General features: G+C 42.6%; 1 protein-coding gene across 4 annotated transcripts; it reads right to left on the reverse strand.

Moving 5' to 3' along the window:
* Positions 1 to 6022: 6022 nt before the first annotated feature.
* NFKBIL1 (NFKB inhibitor like 1) lies at positions 6023 to 13766 on the reverse strand. Of its 4 annotated transcripts, none has more exons than XM_070737673.1 (5): positions 13601 to 13766; positions 11564 to 11881; positions 8228 to 8343; positions 7504 to 7621; positions 6023 to 6796 (listed from the first exon to the last, which is right to left on the reverse strand). In XM_070737673.1, exons 2-5 carry the CDS (start codon positions 11838 to 11840, stop codon positions 6267 to 6269), a joined length of 1041 nt encoding a protein of 346 aa, XP_070593774.1. In that variant the 5' UTR covers positions 11841 to 11881; positions 13601 to 13766; the 3' UTR covers positions 6023 to 6266. The 4 variants fall into 4 exon arrangements, with proteins under 4 accessions (XP_070593774.1, XP_070593776.1, XP_070593772.1 ...); XM_070737675.1 differs by lacking the exon at positions 13601 to 13766 and adding an exon at positions 13512 to 13594 and having other exon boundaries at positions 6023 to 6793; XM_070737671.1 differs by lacking the exon at positions 13601 to 13766 and adding an exon at positions 13512 to 13594.
* Positions 13767 to 15633: the final 1867 nt, after the last annotated feature.

Genomic DNA, 15633 nt, shown 5'->3' on the forward strand with positions numbered 1-15633 from the left:
CCCCCTTTTGGGACTTCCTGACAGGCAAAGTCAATGGGGAAAAACCAGATTCACTTAACAACCAGGTTACTACCTTAACAACTGTAGTGATTCAATAATTGAGGCAAGAAAAGTGATGAAATGGGGCAAAGCTCACATTTCTCTTCCTTAGCAATAGGAATTTGGAGCTAAATTGTGGTCATACCAGTGGTGGTGTTCTGCACCAGTGGAGTAAGGAGGAGGTCCGTGTAATCCCTGCACTCAGGCTGGTTCTCGTGATGAACTTGTGGGTGTGGGGGATGAACCTTAACCTGGCTGGGTTATTGAAAGGAAGTTAGTATTCGGGATTGGCAACAGTGTGACCAACACTGTTAATAAATTGAACCTTGGATGAGAGAATTGGACTGGAATCTGATTTATTTCTCAGATGCTATTTGGGGCGCTGACAGGTGGTTACTCCTGGTTTGGACCGGTAGCACTGGCGGCAGGAGGCTCCGGCCACCTGCCAGGGATGCTTCTGCACATGCAGGGGTGGGCAGCAGGCAGGACGGGGTGGAACACAGTTCCACCAGTGGAAATGAAGCTGCGTGCCTAGGTCCAGCTGACTGGCGGCAGTCACTTCCTGGATTACCAGTCTCGGCTTAGCTCTCCTTTTTACCCTGCTGCTTCTGCTGGGTCTGCATTCCTCGCTTTTTTCCCCTTTCCTCCTTCCTCCCTCTCTCCTGCCCGGCTGCCCTCCAGCCTCACATGGCCACCTTCCGAGGCCAGGGAGGAGGAAAGAGGAAAAAAGCGAGGAGCGTGCAGCAGCAGCAGCAGTAGGGTAAAAAGGAGAGCCGAGCCGAACCTTGTAACTATCCCTCGGCTTTCCAATATTTTAAATCCCCCCTCCCATCCTTCTCCTCGGAAAGCGGCAGAAGTTGCAGGGAGCCCTTTTCCTCCCCCCTCTTTTCTCAACAGCTGATCGGCACCCGTTCGCCTAGCTACCCAGCCTTATGCAGGGGTGACCCAGGAAGGAGAGCGCGGGAAACATGAAGCAAATTCTCACCCCAACAAGCGACACTGGTGAGGTTGTAAGTTGAGGACTTAACAGTTCATTTCAACAATGATGATTGTTCAAGCCACTCCCACCTGATCACACAGCCAGCAAGCCACTCCTACGCAGCCACATGACCATTAAGCCACTCCCACAAAATAAGCCACACCCCCAGTATGGCAATAAAAATTTTGGCTGCCCATTACTGTGCACATCTGTATGCAAACTGGTAGCAAAATCATTTACAACCCACCACTGGGTTATACATTGAGGACTCTCTTGTACTTGTGGATTCGGAGAGGGGGCGGCATACAAATCTAAGTAATAAATAAATAAATAAATATGAAAAAAAGTGTATAAACAATGAAGGGCTGCCCGTACGGGTGCACATGCTTCAACGTGCAAGATTCCAGCGATTTTTGCTGATTTCTTTGCTTCTGCGCATGCGTGGAAGCAAAAAACCCAGCAAAAATAGCTAAAATCTCACGGGGTGAGTATCCTCATGTGATATTTGGCTTCCTGTGTATGCGCAGAAGCCAAATGTGACGTGGGGCTGCGCATACATGCACCGTTCATGCACAGCTGCGCACACTTTCTCAATTTTACTACCACTCTATAAAGTGGCCTGCACTGGCAACAGCCCATCACTGTACAGTATAAAACTGAAATGATATCTGGCCTTTACTACTGGTATCACCATCTCCTTCCATTGTTGGTTATGAATAGAATAGAATAGAATTTTTATTGGCCAAGTGTGATTGGGCACACAAGGAATTTGTCTTGGTGCATATGCTCTCAGCGCACATAAAATTAAATATACTTTTGTCAAGAATCATGTGGTACGACACTTAATGATTGTCATAGGGGTCAAATAAGCAACGAGGAAGCAATATTAATAAAAATCTTAGGATATAAGCAACAAGTCACAGTCATACAATCAACATGGGAGGAAATGGGTGATAGGAATGATGAGAAAAACTAGTAGAATAGAAGTGCAGATTTAGTAGAAAGTCTGACAGTGTTTAGGGAATTATTTGTTTAGTAGAGTGATGGCGTTCGGAAAAAAACTGTTCTTGTGTCTAGTTGTCTTGGTGTGCAGTGCTCTGTAGCGACGTTTTGAGGGTAGGAGTTGAAACAATTTGTGATCCAGGATGTGAGGGGTCAGTAAATATTTTCCCCGCCCTCTTTTTGACTCGTGCAGTATACAGGTCCTCAATGGAAGGCAGGTTGGCAGCAATTGTTTTTTCTGCAGTTCTGATTATCCTCTGGTTATCTGGAGGTTCTTCCAGAAAATTTACCCTTTCTTTACTCACTCTCACATCTTTCTTCATTCTTCCCCCCCCCTCCCTTTCTTTTCTTTCTCTCTCCACTTCTCCCAACTTCATTCTCTTTTCTCTCACTGGATTCCTGGCAGAATTCTGCTATTTTCAGGTTCTATTCAAAAAGTTGCATCGCAACATGCATCCATTTCCTGCTTCCTTCACTGCTATTTCTTGCCCCTCACTAAAGCCAGCAGAAATAACAATGATCCCAAACTAAGTCACAGCCGGAAGCTCTTCCTGAATTTCAGTTTTCCGAACGCTACTTCTGAGAACGTGCTTTTAATCATCTTTGGATTTTCTTGGGGAAATTCTTCAAATACGTCTCGTCTCTCGTCAACCAATTGTTCTCAAACTTCCCCTTCTTTTAAGGATTTCTCAGTAAATATTTATGGAACTATTTCCATTTAGGCTGAGTCTTCAAATACTTCTACGGTGCTGTACTATCTGCTTCAGACTTTTGAGTTTTATGGTGATATTTTATGCCTGTATTGGTACTGTATTGGTTTATAGTGTCTGTAAACATAAAATGTCCAAATTGTAATGTAAGCAGTGAAGAAGTAGAGAGTACTCCAGAGCAGGCATGTTTTCTCAAGAAGGCACGGTTTGACCTCTTCACTGTACAGTTCAAAGCAGTTTCCTTTTTCATCATCTGGAAATATTCATCGCTGACTCATGAAGGTTGGTTAAATGCCGTTAACGGTCATGAAGAAATTGACAACTATATAGGAGTGCTGTAAAAATTCAGGGAAAATAATCTAATTGCCACACATCCAGATATGAAAAATATCCTTCCATCTCTTTCGGTAATCCCAAATTGTGCTTTTTTTCAGGAGGCAACTTGTTTTTTCTTTTGAAGATGTTTCGCTTCTCAGAGTAGAAGCTTCTTCTGCTCTGACAGGATAATGGGGAATGGAAGGATTTATATTCCTTGCAGATAGCTGGTAATCTGCATCCTTTTAGCGGGGTCATTGGATGTACTTGGAGGTTTATCAGATAAACTATCCTGTCAGAGTTGAAGAAGTTTCTTGGATGAGAAATGAAATGTCTTATTTTTTATTTTTTTTAAAAAAACACTACTACTACAAGAAAATCCAGTTGGCTCCTGAAAAAGCTCCTTTGAATGACTGAGAATCTCTATTCCTTGGGTAATGTTAAAATATTCGCGGCATCAGGAACCTTAATGAGTCTGCGGAGAGGGTCGGCATACAAATCTAATAAATAATAATAATTATTATTATTTAATTATTATTATTGTTGTTGTTGTTGTTGTTGTTGTTATTATTATTATTATTATTTGTTCTGTCTGGGTCACTCCAGAAGCCAATACCAACCCAAAAAGAGAAGCCAGACACACTGGTAAAAGGCAAAGGCAGTTTTATAAAATTCAAGAAAAACACAGGTAACAGAAAATGTCCTTACAAACAAGAAAATGCTGTATCTTCAGATATATCCACAAAGGCAAAAGTCCATGCAGCAATACAGAATTCTTGCTGCCAACCCGAGGCTGTAGATAGCAGATCTACACCTCCCACGGGTCTTGCAAAGCTGCTGGGCCACAAGCCAGGAACAGAGACGCCGAGAAACAAGACAGGATAACGCAACTCCAAACTGATAACACTCCACATGGCTTCAAGGGCTTGCCTGCCTTTTAAACCCTGCTAAGGAGGACCACACCCAACCCCAGCTGTTCCTAATTCAGTGCTGATAATACTTCTTTAATTGCTCCTTTCTTTGATCTGACTGTCTCTGTCGTATGTCAATGACAGCTTGTGCGTCATCACCTAATGATTCCAAACTACTGGCTGGGGAGAGCCCCCCCCCCAGGGCTCTCATGCTGTTCTCCTTCATCCCATTCCTGATTTTCCTCTCCCCCGTCCGACTGTTCAGCCCCCTCCTCTTTGCTGTCCTCCTCCTCTGGGCATGGAGCCAGCAGAGACACAGCTGGTCCCTGAGCAGCCTCAGGCTGAATCACAACATTATTATTATTATTATTATTATTATTATTATTATTATTATTATTATTATTATTACTCTTGAAATCTAGAAAGGGCACCATGAATTCAGACCCAGGAGAAAACTTGGTTAATTCAGCCTCACCCAGAATATGAGCTAGTACACAAATTGGAAGCTTGCCTCAGATACGTGATATCTGAGCATGTGGCTGTTTTCACTGGCTGAGCTTCAAACCAAGATATCCGTGTGAAGGTTGGGAATAGCTGAAGGAACTAAGCCAAATTTTCTTTTAAAAAAGGATTTTAACAAGCCGTATTGATCTGGTTTACACATGAAACTCAACCATGTATGTGTGTGTGGTGGTGGTGGGTTGTTAACACATAATTGCCCAGTGAAGAATCCTTACGGTCTTACGGGACCGCCTTCTGCCACATAAATCCCAGCAGCCGGTTAGGCCCCACAGAGTTGGCCTTCTCCAGGTCCTGTCAACCAGACAATGTTGTTTGGCGGGGCCGTGGGGAAGAGCCTTCTCTGTGGGGGCCCTGACACTCTGGAATCAGCTCCTCCCAGAGTCGTACTTCCCCCACCCTCCTTGCCTTCCGCAAGAGTCTTAAGACTCATCTATGTTGCCAGGCCTGAGGCAATTATATTTGCCCCCCCTCCCCCCGACTAATAATTGTGATACATGGTGTGATTGTACCGTTTGATTGAGTAATACATAGGGTTTTTAGCTATAGACTTTTTTAATGTATTAGATTTGCACTGTACGCTGTGTTTTTATATTTACTCTGTGAGCCGGACTGAGTTTTCGGAGAAGGGCGGCATACAAATATAATAAGTGAGTGAGTGAGTGAGTGAGTGAGTGAATGAGTGAGTGAGTGAGTGAGTGAGTAAGTAATTAAGTAAGCAAGCAAGCAAGCAAGCAAGCAAGCAAGCAAGCAAGCAAGCAAGCAAGCAAGCAAGCAAGCAAGCAAGCAAGCAAGCAAGCAAGCAAGCAAACAATAATAATGATTTCTTTTTAAAAAAATTTACTGTTACTCAGTCTGTCTAGACCAGTGGTTCTCAACCTGGGGGTCGGGACCCCTTTGGGGGGTCGAACGACCGTTTCACAGGGGTCGCCTAAGACCATGGGAAAAGACAAATTTCCCCTGGTGTTAGGAACTAAAGTTTCTATTCTGGCACCTGGGAACATATTTTTACAATTTGACCAATCAGGTGTTTACAGTGGGGGTGTCCCTCTGACCTCCCTGCCAATCAGCTTAAAGCTCTGTTGGGAGAATTGGCGCTGGACTTACAGTTGGGGGTCACCACAACATGAGGAACTGTATTAAGGGGTCGCAGCATTAGAAAAGTTGAGAACCACTGGTCTAGACCAATGATGGTGAACCCATGGCACCTATCGAGCCAGATCTGAGGGCACGTGAGGTGTTGCCCAATGTCAGCTCCAGCACATATACACGCACTGGTTAGTGTCCTGAACCCTCCAGACAATGAAAAACAACCCAAGGGCCCAACCAGAAGTCCAGAGGCTTCAGTGAGGCCTGTATACATGCATGGGGGGGGGGGGGGGGGGTTGAAGCAGAGTTTGGGGGGGGGGGTTGTGTGCATGCATAGGAGGGCAGCATGGGATTTGTGCACATGCGTGTGGTGGAATGCATTGTATTATGGGTGTGGGCACCCAACTCAAAAAAGATTCGCCATTACTGGCTTAGACCAACTAAAGACATTCAAAAGCAACAGTTTATAGTTTTATTTTATAAATAGGGCAAAAACCCCAAGACATTTTCTCTCTGTTCAAGCACCTTAACACATTTCAGTCATATAGACCAGTGTTTCTCATCCTCAGGTATTTTAAGATGCGTGAACTTCAACTCCCAGAATTCCACAGATGGCATGCCGAATGGAATTCTGGGAGTTGAAGTCCACGCATCTTGAAGTACCTGAGGCCGAGAAATACTGATGTTGACAAGCAGCAAGGTTTATTTGGCGGCTTCAGCCAAGCGATTGAAAGCTTGGGACAACGCTGTGACAGTGTCCAAGATCCGATGGCGATCCGGTTCGGCCAAGCGTGTGCCGCAACGTTGTGCAAACTTATCCGGATGCCACAAAGCCTGCTGACGCCGAAGGAAGCGCCGATAAGCGCTTTTGTCTGAAGGATCTACACCACGAAGGGCTGCTGCGGCCATTTCCTCAGGAGTCCCAGTCAAGCTTGGCCAGGGAATGTCCTTGTAACACAATGGACGTGAACTGTCTGAGGAGAAAACATGGCTGCAGCCTTCCTCGTAACGTCTTCTCTTAGCTGCCTGAACCTCTTCCTCCTTGGCTTGGGCACGTTTTAGGTACTCCAGATGCTCTTGTTCCAGGAAGCGCTGGTGTTGAGCAGAAGACTTCGGAGCTTCTTTTTTAGGCCTCGGGTGACGCCGTTCCTCTTCTTGCCTACGTTTTTGCCGGTATTCTCGGTGTATGCGATCAGTCCATTCCTCGAACGTTTCTGAGTTGGAAAAATCTTCTGGAAAAGAACGAGAAAATAAGCATCACTCTCCAAGAAGGTCCCTTTCGAATCTAGTTGATGTCAAAAAAATCTCCTACTTTCTAAGATAGTAAAACAAGGGAGCTTCCAAAGCCCAAATATCGCAAATTGCTTAAATAACAGCAAAAAGATTGCTTCATAAAATGAAAAAAACCCCAGAATCTCTGGTCAAACTGATTGAGCGAATTTTAATTTTTTAAAAAAGGTCTAGGGGGCCTGACAACTTGATCTAAATGGCAAAACCAACAGCACTTAGGACATGTGTGTGTATGTATTTGAGTGTGTGCATATATAATATAATATAATATAATGTAATGTAATGTAATGTAATGCAATGCAATGCAATGCAATGCAATGCAATGCAATGCAATGCAATGCAATGCAATGCAATGCAATGCAATGCAATACAATACAATACAATACAATATATAATCATTACAGCCCTCTCTAAGCGGTCGGCCTGCTACTATCTGGGACCTCATTTTATTGCCCTCAAAAGGATGAGACAATCTTGAACTGGTCAGAATTGAATCAGCCTGAAATACTGCATTGTAACCACTGTGCTAAACCTTCTTTGATGGCAACTTCACGAACTCATCTGTCACGATCACGGCTCAGACCTCTACAGGGGAGACCACTTTATGGACTGGGAGATCTTCACTTCCCAAAAAAAAGTCTAGCTTTACCTTCATGCTGCCATGGTATCTCTTGAAACTCATCTTCATATTCATTGAGAAGCTTGCGTCTCCACTCTCTCTCAGCCTCACATTCTGCTTCATTTTCCTCAATTGTTTCCTCAGGGCACTGTGGAGAATTAAAACATAAAACTCTTTGTCTGAGAAAAGATAACCAAACCCAAACAGTTGATGATCCTTCCTTCTTCCATACATAGAAACATAGAAGATTGACGGCAGAAAAAGACCTCACGGTCCATCTAGTCTGCCCTTATACTATTTCTTGTATTTTATCTTAGGATGGATATATGTTAATCCCAGGCATGTTTAAATTCAGTTACTATGGATTTACTGACCATGTCGGCTGGAAGTTTGTAGTAGATGCTTGGAACAAACTTTCAGCAGACTTGGTTGGTAAATCCATAGTGACAATCTTTTTCTGCCGTCAATCTTCTACGTTTCTACGTATGTTTCTTCCCTTTTTCCTTTCTTTTCCTTTCCCTTTCCTGTCCTCTCTTTCCTTTCCTTCCCTCCTTCTTCATCAAGAAACACGTAAGAAGGCGATGATCCTAAAATATTATTAGAAAACATAAAAGTAATAACAGATAAAATAAATGATATGGATATTTTTCTTTTCTCTCTCTCTCTCCCTTCCCCCACTCTCCATTAAATTTTCAAGTTTCAACAATCTCTTCCTGCTGACCACCTTACTGATGGGTTTAGTGCCCATCATTACCCATTTATCTTCCGCTGCTGTGTTCAAGAGGTCTCCAGGGGTTTTCCCAGCTCTATTCTTGATATTCATGGCAGACGGACAGTGGATTCGCAAGGGTAGGAACAGATTTTCATACACTGAGAAGAAAAATCAACATTAACAATTAGCGCCACTTAGTGACTTCTGAGCAAATTGCAGCAAGTTGTGTTTGAATATTCATAGTTGCTACACCCACTGTCAATACTGTACTGTACAGTAGTAAAACAGGCTTCTCTTACAAAAAAAGAGCACGTTAAGACTATTAAACACAGTGCCTCACCAACCTTTAAAGACTAATAATATAATTGCATAACTAGCATAACTCTAGTAAACCACAAACTCCTTCTTTAGATGCACAGGGCATTACAGTATATAATTTTTGGTTACTCCCTCAATGAATCTAATGAATTGGATTGTGGTCATAGTATAGCAGTTTATTTTAAAAGTATCAAAAACATTTGCTCAGCAATTCATGTGCTCCAGCATCTACTACTCTCTCCTCTGTGACCCAGGAACAAAAATCTGAAATAAATAAGGAAAAAATATTACCAGAATTCATGTTCCTCTCCGAATCTTTTCTTACACCTCAACTTTTTCTGGAAGAAGAGAAATGCTAGATAATGGGAACCAGGGAAAAATACCCTTGAGAACTGACCAAATACCTAGAACTATGTTTTGGCTCCTAATCTTGTAAAGGTTTCTATGACTGTTTTCCTATTTAATTGTAAACAACAACAGCAGCAGAGTTAGGAGGGAACGTGGAGGTCTTCTCGTCCAACCCCTTGCTTACGCAGGAAACCCTACACCACTTCAGATAAATGGTTATCCAACATCTTCCTTAAAACTTCCAGTGTTGGAGCATTCACAACTTTGGAGGCAAATGGTTCCACTGATTAATTGTTCTAACTGTCAGAAAATTTCTCCTTAGTTCTAAGTTGCTTCTCTCCTTGATTAGTTTCCACCCATTGCTTCTTATCCTACTCTCAGGTGCTTTGGGGAATAGTTTGACTCCCTCTTCTTTGTGGCAACCTCTGAGATATTGGAACACTGCTATCATGTGTCCCCTAGTCCTTCTTTTCATTAAACTAGACATACCCAGTTCCTGCAACCGCTCTTCATATATTTTAGCCTCCAGTCGAGACTTACAATCATAGTTGGGCCAGAACTTCCTTTGCTAAGCGATTCCGTCATTAAATGAATCATTTACCTTTTTAACAGTTGTTAAGCAAATTACTGTGGCCGTTAAGCAAATCCCGCTTCCCTCATTGTTGGAAGAACCCTGGGAAGGTTACAAGTGATGACCACATGACCCAGGGATGCCTTACAAATGTCTTAAATATGTGAAAGTCTATAGAGATTCTCAGTCATCCAGGTCATGGTTGTCCCAAAGGTGATTTTTTTTCAAGAGGCAACTGGACTTCCTAGGTTTTTCTTTTGCAGATGTTTCGCTTCTCATCCAAGAAACTTCTTCAGCTCTGACTGGTTGGTGGGGAATGGAAGGATTGATATTTCTTGCAGACTGCTGGTCATTTACATCCCACTTGAGGGTTGTTGAAGCACTTGGAGGTTTATCTGTGTTTATCTGGCAGCTGAAAAAGCTTCTTGGATGAGAAGCTTCCTGGACGAAAAATAAAACCACAAGAAAGTCCAGTTGCCTCCTGAAAAAAAAGGACCTCTGCGTCATAAATATGTGCTGGTTGCCAAATGCCTAAATCCCAATCATGTGACCGTGTGGGCAATGTTAACAGTCATAACTGTGAGGACTGGTCATAAGTCACTTTTCCTACTGCTGTGGGAACTTTCAAAACCTGCTAAACAAATGGTCATAAGTTACGGACTATCAGTAGCTCTCTCTTTTTTCCCCAGTGCTTCAAGACACTTCATTGAGGGGATGGGGTCGTTTCCAATCATGTTATTGTTAATTTTTTATCACTCCAATAACAAAGTTGCAATTAATGTTTGGCTAGGGTGGGCAGGACAGACTAAAGGTCACCCAGTGGGTATTTACAGTTGAAGAGAAACTGGAATCTGGTAACATGTGGAAGGCACAATAAAAGATTCTTGTTCGGGGGGGGGGGGGGGAATGTGAAAAAGCACTGTGCGCTTTGAGTTTCTGAATTTCCGGGCCCATTGGGTCCATTTTTCGCCATCCAAGGCTCCGGAGGCTTTCCTGAAGCCTAGGGACGGTGAAAATGATCTCCTGTTGCCCTCCAGAAGGCCAAAAATCAGCTGCCCTCAGATATGGCTCTGTGTGTCACCTGTGGCAGGCGTGACATAGGTTCGCCATCATGGTTCTATTGTATTTTAACTTGGAACAATATAGAACATTAATTTATTCAACAGACAATCTGTCTACGGAGAGGGGCGGCATACAAATCCAATGAATAAATAAATATTGGTATTTACGATCTCCATATAGTCCAGTAGATGAGAGAGAGAAACACAGAAACATAGAAGACTGACAGCAGAAAAAGATCTCATGTTCCATCGAGTCGGCCCTTATACTCTTTCCTGCACTTTATCTTAGGATGGATATATGTTTATCCCAGGCATGTTTAAATTCAGTTACTGTGGATTTACCAACCACGTCTGTTGGAAGTTTGTTCCAAGCATCTACTACTCTTTCAGTAAAATAATATTTTCTCACATTGCTTCTGATCTTTCCCAACTAACCTCAGATTGTGCCCCCTTGTTCTTGTGTTCACTTTCCTATTAAAAACACTTCCCTCCTGAACCTTATTTAACCCTTTGACATATTTAAATGTTTTGATCATGTCCCCGCTTTTCCTTCTGTCCTCCAGACTATACAGATTGAGTTCATTAAGTCTTTTCTGATAAGTTTTATGCTTAAGACCTTTCACCATTTTTGTAACCTGTCTTTGGACACGTTCAATTTTGTCAATATCTTTTTGTAGGTGAGGTTTCCAGAACTGAACACAGTATTCCAAATGTGGTCTCACCAGCGCTCTATATAGCAGGATCACAATCTCCTTCTTCCTGCTTGTAATACCTCTGGCTATGCAGCCAAGCATCCTACTTGCTTTTCCTACCGCCCGACCACACTGCTCACCCATTTTGAGACTGTCAGAAATCACTACCCCTAAATCCTTCTCTTCTGAAGTTTTTGCTAACACAGAACTGCCAATACAATACTCAGATTGAGGATTCCTTTTCCCCAAGTGCATTATTTTACATTTGGAAACAAGCATTCTATTCACTTTCCCTACCACCTGACCGCACAGATCTCCATCTTTTTGGAAGTAGACATCCTTGTATTTTAATTAAGACGCAAAATAAAGTTCTAAAGCTTCGTCTCACCATGATCTCCTCCACGTGCTACGTGCCGGGCAGCCAAATGCAGAGCTGTGTCTCCACGGTGGTCCGGAAGAGAGGGGTCAGCCCCATACTTCAGCAAAAGGACGGCAGCTTTGTGGTCCAGGAGGGCACAGCATCGGTGCAAGGGTGTGCGGTTTTTGTGTCCCTTCGTTTCGCCCAGATCCAAGACTTCTCTGTGATGCCGCAGGAGCCTGTGCAACTTGCGACGGCGACCACGTTCCACGTAGCGCCATAAGCGGCGCTGGTATCTCAGTGCCATGAAACCACACGGGCAATGGAAGGAAGTGCTCACCAATGAGCCTGGGGAAAAGACAATATCAATCCTTCTGTCTCAGCCCAAACCTCCTTATGAAAACTAACAGCAGCAATATTAGAGTCCAGCCACTGTTGCCTAGCACTGGAGCTAGGACCCCTTTTGGGTACACTATCTATGTGTGTATGTAATAAAAATAGAATAGAATAGAATAGAATAGAATTCTTTATTGGCCAAGTGTGATTGGACACACAAGGAATTTGTCTTTGGTGCATATGCTCTCAGTGTACATAAAATAAAATATACATTTATGGAGAATCATGAGTACAACACTTAATGATTGTCATAGTGTCAAATAAGCAAATATAAAATAAAATAGAAATATTTTCTGCTGAAACATAGATACACTAGTCAGAAGGGAATATAAAACTTTTCGTATTATACTCCATGATCTTGAGCACACAACTATCATTTTCAAGAAGAACACCAGGAATCACGCTGAGGTCTTGAACCACATTGAGAGGGAATTGACTCCTATTATTGGTACAAGGATTGAGTTATAACACTAAAGACTTGGCCAGGGTGGACCTTCTATATGGACGTCTTAGACCGAGTACCAAGTTAAGCTAAAGCAGCAAAAGAAAGCCAAAACCATGATCTTGAGCATACAACTACCATTTTCAAGAAGAACATCAGGAACATCATGTTGAGTTCCTGAAACGCAGTGAGAGGGAATTGACTCTATTATTGGTACAAGGATTCAGTTATAACACCAAAGATTTAGATAAGGGCTGACTGTGAAACAGGCCATGAATTGCTCATATACCAAGTACCACGTTAAGTTAAAGCAGCAGCAGAAAGCCAACAATGATCTTGAGCGTACAACGACCATTTTCAAGATCAGGAATCATGTTGAAAAGAGAGAAAGTGGCAAAGATCAGTGAAGGCACTAAAACAGTGTTTCTCAACCTTGGCGGTTTGAAGATGGGTGGACTTCAACTCCCAGAATTCCCCAGCCAGCAACGCTGGCTGGGGAATTCAGGAAGTTGAAGTCCACCCATCTTCAAATCGCCAAGATTGAGAAACACTGCATTAAAATGAAACATAGCTAGGTTTTCATTCACTTCACACGGGACGGGAAGATAATAGCTGGCACGGAAGGGGAAAGGTAGTAAAGTTCCTATACTTCTGAGTTTCCCTCCCGCCCTTCGATTTGTAAAAGGGTTGAAAAAAAATACATTGAATGATACTTTCGAACCGATGACCAATCCGAATCGCTTCCTTGCTCACGAGTGACAATCCAGTTTATGATCTAAACCACCCCTTCCTTCCTTCCCCGTATTAATCCGATTACGATTCCAGCAAGGGTTATGACTCATTTACCTCCCCAAGCAAGTTTCGATGAAACATTCGTGTGATTTTTCTGTAAGTCCAAATGATCATTAAAAGCACGGCATTAATTGTGCTGCGTATAATTCGGTGAAATGCACCTTTTCTTTATTATCATACTGGATTCCAGGGCAGTTAATTTATAGTTATATTTAGTAAATATATAACTAATATATCTAATATATAGTTAATTTATTATAATTTCTTTCCCTTCCTTTTCCTGCCACCTCATCCCAGAGCACCCCTCTCCTTTAATACACCCTCCATTCTTCCATAAATCGAGATTACCTTAACAAATCTTTAGTTGATACACAAAAATGCCCGGCGTTCATACAGGAAATGGAATAAAAAGCACAGGCAAGTAAGGGCGGAAGTACCTTCAAACAGTTCTATAACATCAGTGGTGGTTTGCTCATTCCCGCACTTGGTGTTCGGCGTTTAAGAGTCCGACTAGGAAACCAGAGCTGGAAGCACAAAGCAGGCGGCTGGGAAGGAAAAAAACGCAGCAGCGGGATAGTTGTAGCCTAAACGTTCTCGAATCGTATGTCTTCCAGGTGTTATTAAAGTGTATTCTCCCCCCCCCCCCCTCAAAGCAAGCGAATGTATTGCGAGATTAAAGGAATGGAAATTGAAAACTTCCTGTGTGTCTGAATCACTTAGTTTTCTGTAGCTGCAAAATGAGATGTAGGCTGCAAAATAGCCGGGCTGCAAAATGAGATTGATAAGTGTGTGTGTGGGGGGGGGGGGGGGGGGGGGGGGGGGGGGGGGGGGGGAAGAATCTTCACGATGCTGCTATTTATTGGTTACCCAGAATGTTTTTTTTAAAGCCTAAATATGGTAGACCTAAAGAGATGGAACTGTAATTCTAACTTTTCTATCTTTTCAAATAGCTTTAGAAAGGAATATTCTTTCCTTCCTGGCAACCAAGAACATGTTCACCATTTTCTACATTTGCATGTCTTGAACTTTCTCGTTTTTCCATTTACTTTTTATATTTATAATATAAATATATTTTATAAATATTTTTATATTAAATATAAATATATTTATATTTGCTTCCATTTTTTGCCATTTATATTTAGAATAGAACAGAACAGAATAGAATTTTTCCTTGGCCAAGTGTGATTGGACACAAGGTGCAGATTAACAGAGATATATTCCATTTTCCCTATCATCTCAATTTAACTTGCTATTTGAAATGATAATCTTCAGATTCACACTTTTTATTTTATACAATCTGAAATATATATAACTTAAACATTCTTATCAGTGTAAAACATTTGGATGTCTGATGGATGCATGTTATCAAAAAGTACTGTATACAGTATATTATCTACTCTTCCAGTTCTAAATGGTTTATAACCTATAAGTTCCAGGTTAAAGAATACATGTCCAAGTAGCTGAAATAACATGCAGTGGTCAACCCGTTTCTTCCTACTGTACATTATTTTCATCCCCAATTCAACAAAATAGTTCAGATTCCAAAGTTTATTGTTTATTCCTTTTTAAGGAATGTAGCAATAGTAACAGCCTTAATTCATTCATCATCATCATTATTATTATTATTATTATATTATTATTATTTATTGGATTTGTATGCCGCCCCTCTCCGTGGACTCGGGGCGGCTAACAACAGTGACAAAAACAGAATGTAAAAATCCAATACTAAGAACAGCTAAAAACCCTTGTTATAAAACCAATCATACATACAAACATACCATGCATAAATTATAGAAGCCTAGGGGGAAAGATTATCTTAGTTCCCCCATGCCTGACGGCAGAGGTGGGTTTTGAGAAGCTTACGAAAGGCAAGGAGGGTGGGGGCTATTCTAATCTCTGGGGGGAGTTGGTTCCAGAGGGCCATGGCCGCCACAGAGAAGGCTCTTCCCCTGGGCCCTGCCAACCGACATTGTTTAGTTGACGGGACCCGGAGAAGGCCCACTCTGTGGGACCTAACTGGTCGCTGGGATTCGTGCAGCAGAAGGTGGTCCCTGAGATAATCTGGCCCGGTGTCATGAAGGGCTTTATAGGTCATAACCAACACTTTGAATTGTGACCGAAAACTGATCGGCAACCAATGCAGACTGCGGAGTGTTAGTGTGACATGGGCATATTTAGGGAAGCCCATGATTGCTCTCGCAGCTGCATTCTGCACGATCTGAAGTTTCCGAACACTTTTCAAAGGTAGCCCCATGTAGAGAGCGTTACAGTAGTCGAGCCTCGAGGTGATGAGGGCATGAGTGACTGTGAGCAGTGACTCCCGGTCCAAATAGGACCGCAACTGGTGCACCAGGCGAACCTGAGCAAACGCCCCCCTCGCCACAGCTGAAAGATGTTTCTCTAATGTGAGCTGTGGATCGAGGAGGACGCCCAAGTTGCAGACCCTCTCTGAGGGGGTCAATAACTCCCC

Source organism: Erythrolamprus reginae, chromosome 2 (genome assembly GCF_031021105.1).
Source record: "Erythrolamprus reginae isolate rEryReg1 chromosome 2, rEryReg1.hap1, whole genome shotgun sequence".
Lineage (NCBI taxonomy): Eukaryota > Metazoa > Chordata > Lepidosauria > Squamata > Dipsadidae > Erythrolamprus > Erythrolamprus reginae.